This window comes from Gobio gobio (assembly GCF_949357685.1).
Source record: "Gobio gobio genome assembly, chromosome: 7".
Taxonomy (NCBI): domain Eukaryota; kingdom Metazoa; phylum Chordata; class Actinopteri; order Cypriniformes; family Gobionidae; genus Gobio; species Gobio gobio.
In genome coordinates, this window is record NC_137103.1 from 40,104,561 (window position 1) to 40,122,611 (window position 18,051).

Sequence of the window (18,051 nt, forward strand, 5' to 3'; positions counted from 1 at the left end):
CAATTTGCAGTATTTGTGCATACGTGTAAATATGCCTGCATGGACAAATTAAGCACAAAGTTTTGTTTCCAAAGGGAGGGATTCAACTGGCACTGACAAATATGTTCATGGAAACTTGATGTTTTCCATTCTTGTCAACAGAACATTTGCTTTCAAAAATAAAATTGTTTCACATGTTAAGAAAATCCTCAGAGTACTAATAAGGATTAAACAAAAACAAGAAGTTTCAGTTATTTGATAATGATAGTGTGCTGCCCTCGAACACAGTGTTTAAACATGCAAGTGAAGTGTGCATCTGTCTGTGTTCAACATGGGGGGGGGGGGGGGGGGGTTGTTTGGGTAGATAAAGCTCACTGTCATTTCTCTGAAAGTTCAGAATTCCCTGCTCTCCGGAACAGACCGTTTCTACCTGGAGTTTCATTGTCAGATATGAAACTCCACTCGTGGGCAGGGGCCCTATGTGGTTTGGCCCTTCTGGCATGTCTGTGTCATTGTGCAACAGCTGTGGAGAGACACTATTACATTGCAGCTGTTAATATTAACTGGGACTACACAACTGGCACACAGCAAAGGTAGGAAAAATAGCATTATTTGTTGGGGGTTCAAATTGATTCTTATATTTTTCCAAGCAGATTTATATCGATTGTTTGCCTTGTATTTGTTGGGTTCTTGTATATTTCAGATAGAGTCACTCACTGTTGTAAAACTGTATCAAATAATTATATATATATGTACTGAGACTTACTATCTGACAAATAGCATTCAAACACAATATTTTAAATATCAATTTTATGAGTAAGGAAATCAAGGACATGTGACAAAGACATTTTTGTATGAAATACAAACAAACCAGAATAGACAAGATGTTAAACCAGAAATATATGACCGCAAATATATGATATATGTCAAGACTTAATTCATTTCACACAAATGGGTGCTTTGTTTTATTTATTATTTGTTCATTTTTGTATTAATTGTTGTTATACTCCAGGACTGGACCATCGTATAAAAAAGTAGTATACAGGGAGTACAATGAGGGATTCACACAGCCTAAAACACATCCACCGTCCTCAGGTACCTGCATATGAACAGCAATTGACTTTGTTTTAACATTAAAATCCATTAATTCAGTATTAATGCATGAAAATAAAGTAATTTACACTACTGTTATATTAAACTAATGTTCTAGGGTTACTTGGGCCTACATTACGTGGACAAGAGGGCGACACTATCATTGTTACATTCAAGAACATGGCTGATCATCCCTGCAGCATCCACCCACATGGCATAGCTTACGAGAAGAAGTCAGAGGGTGTGTGATCTGATGTTATTGCGGTAACAGTATGATTGACGCAATAGTGTTGTAATGTGTGGCACGCTATAGTAACAAATAGACACTGTGCTAGGAAATTATAGAGATGATACATTTCAAGAGGAATGTTGTTTAGGGGACATTATGGATTATTTTAGTAGTCATCATTTAGTTGAGTAAACACCTTGAGCAACACAAACATCTGTGTTTGATTTCTTTGGAAATATTAACCCAGGATACAAATTAACCACAGGCTGTACCTAAGTCCAAAGCAGTGAATCAAATAAATATTTACCTATAAAGCACAATTTGTTACCCAAGGTTTACTTTCATTCGTATCATCACTAGTTTCACTTATGTATATGAAGCTTCATCCTTTTTGCACTACTAATATTTCCATTAGGATCTTCATACTTTGACAACACCTCACTCCTTGAGAAAATGGATGACATCATTTTCCCCGGCCAAGAGCACACATACCATTGGGAGGTGACATCTGAGGTGACCCCCATGGCTGCGGACCCCCCATGCCTCACCTACACATACCTTTCCCACCATGACATTGTCAAGGACTACAATACAGGGTTAATAGGCACAATGCTGATCTGCAAGAAAGGTATGTGAGGAAAAAAAACAAGATCCTAGATTTAAATGTGATGTTTATGACATTTATGCTTAGATGGGTTAAAAACTTAGTTCACCCAAAAATTTTATTTCTGTCATTAATTACTCTCAATTACCTTAAGACGTTAGTTCATCTTCGGAACGCAAATTAAGATATTTTTGATGAAATCCAAGAGCTTTCTGGCCCCACATAGACAGCAAACGCCAATACCACTTTCAAGGCCCAGAAAGGTAGTAAAGACATCTTTAAAATATTGCAGAATACTATTTTGTGCGCATGTGTAGTGGTGCTCATGTGAACAGCGTCGGAGACTGACATGGAAGTGAAGAAATATATTGAATCGTATTTTGTTTTCTGCACAAAAAGTATTCTTGTCACTTCATTAAGGTTGAACCACTGTAGCCACATGAACTATTTTAACAATGTCTTTACTACCTTTCTGGACCTTGAAAGTGGTAATGGCGTTGCTGTCTAATGGGGTCAGAAAGCTCTCAGATTTTCATTTGTGTTTCAAAGATGAACGAAGGTCTTGCGGGTTTGGAACGACATGAGGGTGAGAAATTAATGATATAATTCTCTTTTTTGGGTGAACCAACCCTTTAAGACTTACCTTTAACTTTTTCCTTTTGACCACTAAATCTCATCTCAACAAATTTACTAAATAGCTATGCTTTATTTATCTTGACTTTTAAAAATATTCAATTTTAACAGTTATGAGGTTAAATTATATTCTTGACAATGGATTATAGTGATCTGTACATTTATTTTATATTAGATATTAAAAGTTTTTGCCTATTTGTTAATGGGTGACTTGTGGACATAATTCATTTAGATTCTTTTTTTATTTAAGTGAAAAGCTCAAGTTAAATTTATAGTAATAATATTAATAATAGTTACTACTATTGCTACAATTGTAGGCTGTAAATAAAATACTAGAATTTAATAATAATAATAATAATAATATTATTTTATTTTACACAACATCATTTTTTTATAGGCCTATCCATACATAATGTCATAATTTCTTTGCTTTCAAATGTTAAACCACAGAGATTTCATTTTGGCAGAAAAACACAGCTTTTGTTTTGTTTTTTGACAACTCAAGGCATAATTATAATTTATTGCCCGTGAATCATTATAGGCCTATTATGGATTTTAAATGGTGATTTTTGCAGAAACAGAATCATTCAGGCTACGTTCACACTGTCAGTCTTCAGGATTGACAACCACAGATGTGCATCTCAAAATGTCACCACTAAACCAACTTACAGTAGGCTAGGCCTATAGCTATGGCGTCTCGAATATTGTGTAAGAATAAACGTGTAGCCTAAGTCGATTTTATCTGTGAAATCTTCATTACAGTTGCTTTTATACCTGGGTGAAGATGCTGAGCATTTGGCAGGGTTGCCTGCTAAAATTTGCATTCCCGGGGCTAAATATCATATAATTGGGGTTGCTTCAACCTGTGGACATGAATAACAGCCCGTGGCAACTGTGTAGAAGTAGCCCAATTCCACGGGAAAACCGTGGACTTGGCAACACTGCCTCAGTCAGAAAATTAACAAATGTGTTAATTTCTTTTGAACAAATTTTTTACATGCTGAACTTATTTTCAAATGTTATGCTACAAAACAAAGTAGCCTAGTGTTTTTAAGGGGGACATCCTTCCCCAACTTATTATTTCGACTTTTCCAGAAATGACTTTAATATAAACAGCTCTGTTTGTTTAGACCAGGGGTGTCCAAAGTCCGGCCCGGGGAAGAATTTCAAACGGCCTGCAGCCTGTCTATATTATTTGTGGCCCGCCACGCATAATTTACCAATCGCGCAGTTTCACAATGTCAACACAAGGTGGCAGTACTAGATTTTAGGCCAGGGAAACGTGACAAAAGCGGAACGAAACAGTGCTATATAAATGAAAAATAAAGCGAATTGAGCCGTCAGAGTTCACGCCTGCTATCGAGTCCGGGATGCAGATCCGTCACTCATCGGTACACCTCGTGTCGGACAAAGAAAAGAAGAGAGGAGTATATTTAGCATTTAACGGCAGCGGGGATGATGAGGTGAGCGCCAGTGATCGCGGCCGCGCCTCGCGTTTCTCATGCCCACTCCACTCGATCAAACGGACAAGAGCGGAGATAGTCACTCTGCCAATCATGCAAGTTGTTTGTCATAAGTTACGCTGCCACAATATACTCCATTAACTGATACTATAAATATATTTCCAGGCTTATGAAATCCGTTCGCTCTGCTGCAATGTTTTCATTGCCTGCTTGATCAGTAATGGTCTCTCTACATAGCGCTTTATAAAGACAGCTGACATTTAAAAGTTTATTTACTTTACTTTATCGGCAAGAGCTACTTATGTCAGAGAGAGAGTTTCTGGTGGTCAAAAAAGAAGGACATTTAATATTAGTATTGTTGCTGTCAATGGCGAATCCATGGCGGCGAAAATTAGGCTAATTGTAAATGGAGGTTTTAATCGCAGGTTAAATTCTAATCCCTGATTTGTTAATCTGGGTTTAAAATTAAGTGGTGCAACACAACTTGATTTAAAATAAAGCCTTGATCAACAAATTGTAGATTAGCTCTAAACTGATCTTAATTTAATCCTTGTCGGTGCAACCCACCCAATTGTTTGTGTATTAAATTTACATGTGTCCTATCGCAAGCTACTCTAATGTCACCTCAATCTTTTGTCAAATCTGTCATGTTTCCAAGAAACAAAACATGTAATATATAGGGTGAATTCAGGGTAATTTGGACACTTTTTGCCATTGAGATGACTTGGAAAAAGTGTCCCAATTCACCCTAAATAATATATATATATAATTGAAAAGGAGCCGGCCCCCTGGTGTGTCCCCAACATCGAATCTGGCCCCTTTTAAAAAAAAGTTTGGACACCCCTGGTTTAGACGATTAATATGTCCTTGTCCCACAGGCACGCTAGACAGCTCCGGAAATCAGATTAATTTCCATCAGGAGGCTGTTCTGTTGTTCGGAGTGTTTGATGAGAGCAAGAGCTGGTACAGCAAAGAGGACCTTCCGCAGGAACAGGATGTGAAATACACTATAAATGGCTACACAAATGGCTCTGTACCAGGTTGGTTTGGTGCATTTCCCACAGATAACATGTTAATTTCTGCAAATCTACTTAAGCATGAAACTCCTTGTCCTACAGATCTGGAAATCTGTGCCCACTCCAAAGTCAGCTGGCACCTGCTGGGAATGAGCTCTGAGCCAGAGCTCTTCTCTGTACACTTCAATGGGCAAGTCCTTTTGCATGATGGGCATAAAACCTCAGTTGTTGGCATCATTAGTGGAACTGCCACTAGTGCCAGTATGACTGGTGTCCATCCCGGCCGCTGGCTCTTTTCCTCTCACATTAGCAGGCACTTGGAAGGTAAGACCTGCCAGAGAAACCACAAAACATCATGAATTATTCATTAAAAACACAAACATTATCAGTCTATATTTCATAGCTTTGTAGAATAACTATTAATGCTGACAGTTTGTACATTATTAAAAGTGATTACAGTGCCATACATTAAAAAATGTGATGTCAAATTTGCAGCCGGCTTGCATGGATACCTAAATATCAGGACGTGTGATGAGTACACAGCACCAAAAAGACGACTTACTATCCAACAGAAACAAGAAAGCCAAGAATGGATTTACTATATAGCAGCAGAAGAGATCATGTGGGATTATGCTCCAAATATGCCAGACAACATTGATGGGTATTTGCATCATGAATCATCAACTGGACATGCTCTTGTGTGAGCTCCATTCTAATGTTTTTTTTCCCCTCACTTTATACCACCTAGGGATTTCCGAATAAAATATTTAAAGCAGGGGCCTCAGCGGATAGGTAAAAAATACAAAAAAGCTGTGTTTACCCAGTATAAAGATAGCACGTTTAAAGAGAGAGCGGAAGACAAGCAGAGGAAGAAGGAGCTTGGGATTCTCGGGCCAGTGATAAGAGCCCAAATCAGAGATGTCATAAAGGTACAGCTCCTCAAATAATCACAGCTGTATTTTATTTTGTGATTAACGGTAAACAGAAGAATATTTCTAATGTTTTTGGTCAGGATGCACAATGATTGTGATGTTGTTTCTATAGATTGTCTTTAAAAACAAAGCATCACGTCCATATAGTGTCTATCCTCATGGACTGACAATTGATAAAGAAGCAGAAGGAGCCAGTTATCCTGAGGGAGGTTTGTCTAATATCTATGAATCTGCACTATTCACACACATGGAATTCATCCATGTATCTCTATTTAAATTATCATACAACATGAGGAGATATTCTGATATCTCTAATGTAGGGTTGCACAATTTATTGAAATAAAATCTAAATCACGATATGGATTAGTGTGATTATTAAATCGCGAAGGCGGCAATTTAATTAAAAAATATATATGCGTTGCTCGTTTCAGAGGTAAGTGCGGCACTGTGCTCACGATCCGGTTTTTGTTTCAGAGTCTCAGTGTCACGGTTGGTTGTTGCAGTGACAAAAGGAGTAGATAACAAAAACAGTCTTTATTAAATTCAAACAGAAAACTCAGGAGATCGCAGGAGGAAACTATAACAAACCCTGATAGTACCAGACATTAAACTGAACAAAACAGGGAGTATATACAGAGAAACAAGGGAATTAAATGATACAAAGGTGTAATTAATCAGGAATAAAACAACAGGAAATGAGGAAACAGGGAAAACCAAACTAATGGATGCTTGAATATGCTTAAAACAGAGAAGTTGTACACGTACAGATGACACCATCGTGAAAATGATCCCCATTCACACGGATCCGTGAAAATAACTAAAGCGCTGTATTCTGCTGCTAGGCCATTAGATGGGGATGAAACCCTATAGATTGAACATGTAATACGCATGTGCATGGCGTCATCGTTTTAGCAGATTCACGTTTTTGTGGTTTACACAGAGATCGTTTTCAAAAACATGCACTTTGAAACCCGTTTTCAAAAGTTTGCGTTTTCAGGCACCCAAGAGCATAAAAAGTGTACGTTTTTGAGTTGAAAATGGTGTCGTATAAACAGCCCCTAAAACACAATGAAACTAAACATAACTCTGACACTAAGGGTGCGTTCACACTTGTCATGTTTGGTTCGATTAAAACGAACCCTGGTGCGATTGCTCAGTTAGTGCGGTTCATTTGAACATATGTGAACGCTGCCATCCGAACCCTGGTGCACACCAAACAAGCGGACCGAGACCGCTAAAAAGATGGGTCTCGGTCCGCTTCCAAACGAACTCTGGTGTGGTTCGATTGATATATGAACGCAACACGGACCAAAGACATGTAAACGAACTAAAAACAGGACGTGATGTCCCAAGATGCGACGCTACAAGTCAGCTGATTTGACGACGCGGAAAGATCGGTGTATCCAAAATGAGTAGAGGGCAAACGTGGAGCAACGAGGAGGTAAAGTGCCTCATCATCAATATATGCAGATCTTCGTTTCTGCATACAACAGAGGAAATCCTGGTGCTGTTTTGAATGTGAGTGAGTTCTCAGCTGGTAAAAATAAAACCATGTGTACACGCATAAAATTATCGCGTTTAATCCAGCACACAGCATTGTTTTGAATGTTCGGTAAGCAAGCTCTGTCGCGAAATATACGTCATAAAAGCCGACCAATCAGGTTGTGACCGTATCCCTATGCCTTTGGTTCGGTAACTTTAGGTTCACTGTTAAAAATGCCAGTGTGAACGCTAAGCGGACCAGGACTGTGTTTTGTTTTTGTTTTTTGGTCCGGCCCAAACGAACCGAACTACAAGTGTGAACGCACCCTAAGAGTTGCTTGGTTCCTGTACTATGAACTGAGCAGCTCTGATACACTGAAAACACAGTTATCATGCGTGTAAATGAACACAGTGCCACGCTTCACTCTGAAACAAACAACACATTTAAAGCACGCATTTTCCCCAAGTATCACACAGCTCTACTCTATAAACTTCTTTATCCATGGCGAAGATACCTGTAAAATAAAAGCTTAAAGGTGCAGTGTGTAGTATTTATGAGTATCTATTGACAGACATGCAATACAATATACATAACTATGTTTTCAGTGGTGTGTAAAGACCTTAGATAATGTACCGTTGTTTTTATTACCTTAGAATGAGCCATTTCTATCTACATACACCGCGGGTCCCCTTACAGTGAAATCGCTATTTTGCGGCGTCATGTTTTTACAGTAGCCCTAAACGGACAAACTTCTACAGAGCGCTAGTCACTCTCTGCTCTCTCCAACGATAACATTTTTGTCCTGTGTCGGCCCCCATAGCTTCTCTATGTGCCTCGAAAGGGAGGGGTGAGCGGTGGGTGATTGCAATTCACAACTTCACTGCTAGAAGGCGCTAAAATTCAAACCTGCTGTTTATTTGAAAGGGAACCAGACACATGGCATTCAGCCAGGAGAGACCTACACCTATACATGGAGTGTGTCTGAGGAAGATGTACCAATGGACAGTGACCCCAGATGTCTGACCAGGATGTACCACAGTGCAGTGGACATTCCTCGAGACATTGCTTCTGGTCTTGTGGGTCCTCTTCTCATCTGTAAGAGCCAGTCTCTCACGAAAAAGAATATCCAGGTAAGTGCTTTCCATTTGCGATATATTAGGTCACTGAATTAGAATCAGATGACTCAAATCAATCTGTTCCATACAAAAGCTCTACATAAGGCATCATAGGAGCACCTTATATGATTGGAAGGCTGTTTCAAACAGTAGGCAGAAAAGTAATCAATTTTTTTTTTCTTCAAAAATCAAAATAGGTCTATCTATTAATGCCATTTTACTCAATATTTCAGAACATATTTGTGTGTTTGTGTGTGTATGTATGTATAATACATATATACATATATACATATATATATATATATATATATATATATATATATATATATATATATATATATATATATATATATATATATATACACACACACACAAATATTTGTGCTCACATTTCCACATAGCTTAGTGACAAGCTAGCATCAAATTTATTTATTTTATTTATCCTTTATTTAACCAGGAGATCCCATTGAGATATTACATATCTTCTTCCAGGGAGACCTGGTCAAGATGGCAGCACATAGAGTTTCATACATAGATAACCACAAAAACAATAATCATACAAAACAATTAATAAAGATAAAATCAAGAAAAGCACTGACAAGACTTGTTTAAATCACTTGGCAAAAGACATTTAAAAGTACTCAGAGGAGGCTGTATCTCTAGTTTAACTATATTTTGCAGGTCGTTCCAAGCCCAGAGTATACCTTTGGAACTTTTAATCGAATGTGCGATTGGGATCAAATAACTATTTGTATAAGAAGTTAAAAGATTTGAAATATAAGAAGGCAATTTACCTAGAAGTGCCTTAGCAATGAACATATACATATGCAATTTCCTCCTATGGTGTAAAGATGTCCATGCCAATGATTCATATAGTATGCAGTGATGAGTATGTGAGTTTGCACCACTAACAAAGCGTAACGCTGAATGATAAACCGAATCCAGTTTCCTTAATAAAGATGAAGCCGAGTGCAAATAAACAAGGTCACCATGATCAATTACTGATAAAACATACACATTGAGTGCGCGCAAACCATTTTAGAGAAGCCTTACTAAACCGATAGACCTAAGTTTCTATAACAAAAAATGATGGTCAACAGAATCAAAAGCTTTCGAAAGGTCCACAAATAACGCTGCACAGGACTTTTTGCTATCTAAGGAGTTTATAATATAGTTTGTGACTGGCAAAGCCGCAGTTCTCTAAAACCCGATTGGTGATCATTAAGGATCTTATTATCAGTTAAAAATGGTTTTATTTGATCATTTATCCATGATTCGAATACTTTAGCTAGAACTGGTAATTATAGTTATACTGTAATTATACTGTTAATTAATAAACGTGAGTAACGGTTTATGTAGAGTGTTTCAATGTTATGATGCTCTGTTATGGTTAACATGCTAACTAAGATGGTAGCGAAGCAGTTCACTTGAAAGCAATTCTTCTCCATTTCAGCTAAAAGCTGACAAAGAACAGCATGCCATGTTTACAGTTTTTGATGAGAACAAGAGCTGGTACCATGAAGAGAACATTAACACATACTGCAGTGACCCCAAAAGAGTTAAAAGAGATGATCCAGAGTTTTACAAATCAAATGTTATGCACAGTGAGTGATTTTCTGATATAATCATATCAGTGTTGTTGATTCATATATGGTAGATAATGTATTTATTGCAACTTTTACAGCAATCAATGGTTATGTTTATGAAAGTGGCCAAGAACTGGGATTTTGCAATGGTGAAATTGTGACCTGGCATGTGTCGAATGTTGGCGATCAAGATTACATCCAGACTGCCACATTTTATGGCCATACATTTGAGCTAAAAAACAGAGAAGAGGATATACTCAGTCTGTTTCCCATGACAGGTGAAACGATCTCTATGAACATGGTTAATATAGGTGAGTAGAGTATCCAAATTATTTATAATTTTTATTTTATTATTTAAATATTGACTATACAAAGAAATACATTTTAAAAAGAAATTATAAATATGACATCGACATTCTCCACTTTATAGGTATTTGGCTCTTATCATCACTGTACTCTCATGATTCCACTAAAGGGATGAGGGTGAAATTCAAGGACCTTGAATGCTTCAGAGATTATGTAATGGAATATGAATATGAGGCAGAAAAATTCACTGTATGGAAACCTATGTCCATCACTGACATAAAAAAAGAGCCACCAAAACCAGGAAACCCTAGCGTGATTGACGAGGATACTGAAAACTATGCAGATTTCTTAGGCTTGAGGACATTTCAAAACGCAGCAGATGACGTTGAGCAAATCGATTTTTCAATCCTAGATTTTGATGGTTTATTGCCAACTGTTGAGGCACAAAGTCCGGCCAATTTAGCAGATGAAGTTGAGCAAATTGACCTTTCAATGCAAGATCGTGATGATGGTTTATTGCCGACTGTTGAGGCAAAAAATTCAGCCCTAAGCAACGAGTTGGACAGATCACACAATGTTACTTTAGAAACTTTCAATCAGACTAATGGTTTATCATCTGAGGAGGCTGGTTTGGACAAGATACAATCTTTATATAAAGTCCTGAATGAGAGCACAGAAGAGACATTGCTAGACATGGTGAGCATTTCTGTTTCCAATTCAGAGGACATGTCAAACAATGAAACGGACAGTATTATCTCACATTTTCCAGTTGTAGAAAGAAAGGTTCGCAGTCTACCAACAAAGCCAGTGAATGAAACAGAAAGTGTATCCACAAACATCACTCTGGATATTCAAAAAAATGCCAACATAGCAGAAAACAGCAGTTCATCATTAGAGACAGAAAGTGTCTCTGCTAATACTACTCATGCTCCAATTATTGAAACAAACATTACCCAAACATTACCCCACACAATGAATGAAACAAACAGTTTCCCCACTAATTCAAGTATCACTTCAACTGACGCTCCAAATGGTGAAAGAAACATCACCATGAAGGATGACAATGCATATTTAAATTCATCTGAATCAAAGCCCCTGCTATCAAACCAAACCTTAGTAAACGAAACAGTTATTCAAGAAGAGCTAAAAGCTAAAAATAGCACTGATGTAGCAGATGATAGTTCGAGTCATGTCTTCATATACAACGTGCCTAGTCCTGACTCTCTGTCCAATATCTCAGAGACACAAGTTGAGGAGGATTTTGTGCTTCTGGACAGTGACAGTGAAATTTCAACAGATTTGGTGGAACATGATGTCTCACAATTGGACACACTAGAGGACATTGGTGAACTAACTGAAAACACAACAAGGATTCAGGAACTCAACAGCACAAAGGGGACTTACACCAGTGAGATGTTTTCACAGATAAATTCTGAAACTGAGAGCATTCTTAATCTCAATTTGTCTTCTCCTTTGAGAAACAGCACTGCACAGAGCAATGAGTCTGAATCTACAAATGCAACCATGTCTGATTTCAGCCTTCCTCTTGAATATGGAGAGAACAGAACATCATCCACTAATGATTCAATGCAATCTCAGAGTGAAATTTCATGGAACGCATCACAGCCCTTACTTTTAGACAGTAAAGAGAATACATCCTTTCCTCTTGGCCCTTTCAATGTTTCAGTAATGAAGAACAGCTCAGAAAGCGAAAGCGAAGAGGAAGTGGTCATCTATCTGAAGAACAATCACAGCGAGGCCATACTCACATCTCATATCGACCCAAAAGAAAAGCACTGGGGTTATGAAGGCAAACACGAACTGGTTCATATGGAGATCCCAGATCACATGAAAAAATACATAGATGCAGCAAATTCAAATAAGCCAAAGAGTGAAAAGAAAAAAAAAGTAGTTCACCAGAGGGTAAAGCCGAGAAAGGGACATGGCATGAAGACGAAGAAACGGAAAGAGTATAAGCCACAGCAACGTTCTGCTTTTTCTCCAAGGGGTCTTTCTCCAAGAGGTTTTGGACCTTCCCCAAGGGGAACCAAGCCTGTCTCAAGCGAGGACGACTTGATGGGGAAGGACATTGTCATAGGAGTGCCGAGACGGGATTTCAATGATTATGAGTTATATGTTCCAAAACAAGAGCAGGAAACAGATTTTGATGGCATGTTTGAACCCCAAGAAGAATATGAATATGTCGAGTACAAAGACCCTTATAGCACAATGGCAGATGCTCAAAGCCCAGTTCTTGATACAACATCAAAGCATTTCTTAAAAATGGCTGAAGACAAGAATACCAGGACTTATTTCATCTCAGTTGAAGAGGAAGAATGGGATTATGCTGGGTATGGGCAGAGGTACTATCAGCATCAAGTATTATTTTATTTTTTTTGCATTTCTAGAAATAAAAACAACTAATTATATGAGTCTAATTAATTTGTTAAATGACTTTGTTTTATGTTTGCAAAGGAGGCTTGATAAAACATCTCAAAACGATAGGCCCACAGTTTTCAAAAAAGTGGTATTCAGAAAGTACCTGGACAGCGCCTTTAGTATCCGAGACGTCCGAGGGGAAATGGATGAACACTTGGGAATTCTGGGTCCGGTTATTAAAGCTGAAGTTGATCAGACTGTTCTGGTACACCATTAAACATCTGAACATGCTTGTGCATAAATGAGAATTTCATTTATTCAGAAATCATATGAAATAAAGATTAACAATTACATTCCTGTTTTCTGTGCTAGGTATTTTTCAGGAACCGCGCCAGCCGTTCGTACTCCTTGCATGCAAATGGAGTAAAATACTTAAAACAAATGGAAGGCTTTAGTTATGATGACCAATCACCATACTGGTTCAAACAGGACGATGAAGTTCAACCCAACAGCACCTTTACCTACATGTGGACTATCAATTCCAAATCTGGACCTCAAAATAATGAATCTGACTGTCGAACATGGACCTACTACTCTGCAGTGAATCCTGTAAGCATGAATTTTCCTTTACATTCCTTCAAGTAGCAAGCACTTAACCCAAGGGGCTTCAGGGGGCTATCCATTTAATAAATGTACTGTAAGTTCATTTGGATAAAAACGAGTGCAATATGACTGCAATTAATTTTCACTTACAATTTAATTACTTTCTCGCATAGGAGAGAGATATAAACTCTGGACTGATTGGGCCGCTTCTGGTGTGCAGGAAGGGTACACTGGCTAAAAATCCTGTGAACAGAAGAGAGTTTGTACTGCTCTTTATGACGTTTGATGAGAACAAGAGCTGGTACTATGAAGAGAATAAGGAGAGGATTGAAAGGAAAAACAGAAGAGCAATCATGGATCCAAAATTTCATGATAATTTAAAGTTTGATGGTGAGAGAATGGGTTATTTTCAGCTATTTTTTTGTGCTCCAGAGAATTTATTTTACTGTCAGTATCATTGGATTAAAACCAACTAAATTGGAGGAAGTATTGAGAAAAATACTTCTTCACATAAAATTCTATATTTTAAATATACTAATATTTATATTATCTTATTTTTTTAATTTGTTTCATCAGCTATCAATGGTATTATATACAGTCTCAAGGGACTTAGAATGTACACAAATCAACTAGTAAAGTGGCATCTGATCAACATGGGCTCTCCCAAAGACCTCCACAGTGTCCATTTCCATGGTCAAACATTCATAAATAAGGAATTAAAGGACCATCGTCAGGGAGTTTACCCAATTTTACCAGGTTTGTAGTGGGGTTAGAATATACCTAGATTATCTAAAAAAAAAAAAAAAAAAAACGCCATTCACACTCAGTCCCCATCATTTAGGTGGATTTGCCACATTGGAAATGTTGCCTTCAAAGCCTGGTCTCTGGCAGCTGGAGTCTGAAGTTGGACTTTCACAGCAGAGAGGAATGCAGACGCTATTCCTCTTGTTAGATAACGGTATGGCATATACATAGTAATTTACCGTGCTGATCTTATTACATAAAAACAACTGATTCTGTCAGATCTTAAAATCTTACCTGATCTGTTTTGCAGACTGTGATCACCCTCTTGGCCTCATCTCTGGAACTGTGCAAGATGAACACATAACAGCATCTGATAATAGAGGTAGGATCTGACGGCATAGCTTTTTTAAGTAGCATGGTCATGGTCACACTATTAACACATTTAACTATTTTTAAGGACAATGGTATCCTCATTTGGCAAGACTACATAATACAGGGAAATACAATGCATGGAGTACAACAAATATAGGACAGCATATTCAGGTAACCACTCATAATTGTAGACAATTTACCCATAAAGAAATGCTAATGAATGACTAGTTACTTGAGGAGGTTGTATCCAACGTTCCAGGTGGACTTTCAGAGGCCGGTAGCGATTAGTAAAGTTGCCACACAGGGAGCCAAGCAATTCTTGTCACATAACTATGTGCTGAACTACACCATTTCCTACAGTACAGACAAAAAGAAGTGGATCTACTACAAGGGAGACAGTAATACTGTCAGAAAGGCAAGTGACTATTTCTGTGTGGTTAGACTTAATGTACATTTCAGCAAACTGGCCTGTTCACACTAAACACATTTTTTTCCATTCCACTTCACTGCTTTTTAGCCGTTTTTCTATGTAAAAACATAGAAAACCAACTAGGGCAGGGACGGTCCAGTTTAGCTCCAACCCTGATAAAACTTGCCTGCCTGTAGCTTTCTAGTAATCCTGAAGACATTGATTAGCAGTCTTAGGGGTAACGCATTACAAGTAATCGGATTACTTTTTATAAAAAAAAATCTTGACATTACTTTTAAATTTACTACAAAACATCCCAGCACTAAGGGACCTTAGCAAACTTCCAAGGTGGCCTCAATGCAACTTAAATGTAATTAAAATGAGACAAAACAAGCTAAAAACAACAAAAAAAGATATGTATTACTTGAATTAACCTCCTCAACAGCTATTTGCTTCTTTTGAGGAACTAGGGTTTCCACTGTCTTAGAAAACCTGGATATCCTATATAATGAAAAGTCATGTAAAACATTCAGTTACTAAAATCTGGAATGCTGATATTTTATTATTTTAATGGTAATTATTGTAGTTTGTTTTACAGAAACAAGAATTGGCCATTGTTCAAAATAAGCTGAAAACAAAACTAGGGCTTGGGGGACCTTTGAATATTGTTGCGGGCATTAGGGGGCCTAGGAGTTGAAAAACTTGAGAACCACTGCAATAGACTTTGGCCTTGACACTGCTTCCCACTGCTTTTTTAGCACCACATTTTTTAAGATATGGCAAGTTAATAATTTAAACACATCTCAATACCTATATTGTTTATCGTGTCGAATCAGAACGTATTCTGTGTGAATGGCCCATAGGATGCAAGCAAAAAAAACCTTGTTTTTCAATGCCAACAGACTCTTGAAGGGAACAGTGACGCTCATTATACGAAGGAGAATATATTTTTCCCACCTCTGATTGGTCGATACGTGAGGCTACATCCTTTACATTCTTACAACTACCCAACTGTCCGTTTGGAGTACTTTGGCTGTGAGATTGATGGTATGGATGAAAATCAAACAGATTTTGTTCCCCCATAAGATTCAGAATCCATTGTACCAAACCTCCTCATTGTGCTGACAGGTTGCTCTCTGCCATTGGGAGTGGAAAGTGGCCTCATTAAAGATACTCAAATCACTGCCAGTTCTGTAGCCTCCAGTTGGTATTCTGGACCGTGGCATCCTTGGTATGCACGCTTAAATAAGCAAGGGATCGCCAATGCATGGCAAGCCAAGGTAGCCAAGACATAACTCATAAATAAAACCTTTAATGGTACTGTTACACTTCAAATAAACCTCAAGCCTCACTAAACTGTCTGCAATTTACAGAACAATGACATTCAGCCATGGATCCAAGTGGAACTCAAGGATATAAAGAAAATAACTGGAATTATAACACAGGGGGCCAAATCGTTACGCAATGAGATGTTTGTGACAGCATATACTCTGGAGTACAGTGAAGATGGAAAAAGATGGACAAAGTACACGGATGATGAGGATTATGAACAAAAGGTAAGCAACCTCACTTTTTGGGATTACATTTGTGGAAAACCTATAGTGTTTTAATATCTTCAGAATGACAGCGTGACTTCTTTTATTTCCAGACTTTTCAAGGCAACACAGATAACAATGGCCAAGTAAAGAACTACATCCACCCAGCAATATTTTCCAGATTCATCCGAATTATTCCAAAACAATGGCAGAAATCCATTACTATGAGGATTGAGCTGCTTGGTTGTGATTTTGAATAAACACTGTGCTATCTTTCACTAATGTTTTATGTATGTATGTATGTATGTATGTATATATATATGATAAATATGTTCTGTGTATGTATTATGCTAAAACTCTGAATAACTTAATGGATAATTTCCCAAAAAGTGAGGTGGATGAACGCAGACATTTTAATGTAATCCCACATTTATAATGGTTATAATTTATTATCAAAATCAGAAAGAGCTTTATTGCCAAGTATATTTACACACACAATGGATTTGTCTTGGTGACAGGAGCTTCCAGTGCAGAAGGAAAGTACAGACATACATAGGAATTAAAACACACACACAAAATAAATATAACAATAATTATGATCACAGCATGCATACGCCACCTAGTGTTGCATGAATGTCAGCGCAAGCACGCACACACATACACACACACACACACACACACACACACACACACACACATATTTAAAGGGGCACTTCAGCGCTGGGAAGATGAATGTGTATTTAAACTGTGTAATTTATGTAGTAGAAATGTGAAATTATTTTTGAATTTAGTGCCTTGTAGACTGAGAAAAGACAGAAAATGTATTTTTGTCTCATGTGGATGAAAGACAACAACTCCCAGAATGCACTTGCTTCGCTGCCCTACGAGGCCACTACCAACACCGCCACCAGCGTCGTTTTGATCTTCATAATAATACAATAATTTCATTCAGTTAGAGAATAAACACTACAATTAAAAACTGAACGTGTCTTTTCAATAAAGTGTGAGTGAGCCGAACGAAAGTCACAGGACAAACACAGCAGGAATCCGATTTCATTCAACATGAGAGGGAAGTAAGAGCTGAGGTAAGCGGGGCTGTTATTCTTAGCGCGTGTCTAGTCTGGCATGTTTTCTGAACGCATATGGAAGCTAAACTTTCATAGGAATTCATTGAAAAGTTGAAACACTCACTTGCTCTGCATCGCTCCGTTATGAATGCCCGAGCCAAGCGCCAGCGGGCGTGCGCATTTACATTCTGTGCGTGAGATCTCTCCCCTGTGGGCGGTTTGAAAACATGCGCAACAGCTCCTTCTACTGGCTGTAGTTCCCTTTCGAGAGTACTCTCGTATTGCGTTTAGCTAAACGCTAGGGGAATTTCCTTTCCTCGAGATTTTGAAGCAAATTTTTATCCTAAAAATACCATGTAAAACGCAGTGCAGCTGCACAGCTCTCAGCAGGAAGCAGCTGCGTGCTGATTGGCCCTGCTGCTGCAACTGCAGGAACCTATGGTGAGACCGCTGGGCGGGAAGGACCAATCAGGTCCCCCTAATATTCCCGCCACAAGGGGCAGC

General features: G+C 38.1%; 1 protein-coding gene across 1 annotated transcript; it reads left to right on the forward strand.

Moving 5' to 3' along the window:
- The first annotated feature begins 372 nt into the window (after positions 1 to 372).
- On the forward strand, positions 373 to 17,462 carry f5 (coagulation factor V). Its single transcript, XM_079821124.1, has 25 exons — positions 373 to 572; positions 992 to 1,074; positions 1,190 to 1,312; positions 1,716 to 1,928; positions 4,879 to 5,040; positions 5,119 to 5,340; positions 5,512 to 5,677; positions 5,765 to 5,945; positions 6,061 to 6,157; positions 8,356 to 8,561; positions 10,000 to 10,150; positions 10,231 to 10,443; positions 10,563 to 12,801; positions 12,914 to 13,082; positions 13,190 to 13,426; positions 13,594 to 13,810; positions 13,997 to 14,176; positions 14,262 to 14,378; positions 14,475 to 14,546; positions 14,622 to 14,707; positions 14,796 to 14,951; positions 15,848 to 15,992; positions 16,074 to 16,225; positions 16,319 to 16,501; positions 16,594 to 17,462. The coding sequence occupies exons 1-25, from the start codon at positions 430 to 432 to the stop codon at positions 16,738 to 16,740; spliced, it is 6,060 nt and encodes a 2,019-aa protein (XP_079677250.1). The 5' UTR covers positions 373 to 429; the 3' UTR covers positions 16,741 to 17,462.
- Positions 17,463 to 18,051: the final 589 nt, after the last annotated feature.

Coding starts and splice junctions, on each gene's coding strand:
- f5 (XM_079821124.1), top strand. CDS start 430: ATGAAACTCCACTCGTGGGCAGGGGCCCTATGTGGTTTGGCCCTTCTG. Junction 5,341..5,511: donor CATTAGCAGGCACTTGGAAG/GTAAGACCTGCC, acceptor TCAAATTTGCAG/CCGGCTTGCATGGATACCTA. Junction 10,444..10,562: donor TATGAACATGGTTAATATAG/GTGAGTAGAGTA, acceptor TCCACTTTATAG/GTATTTGGCTCTTATCATCA.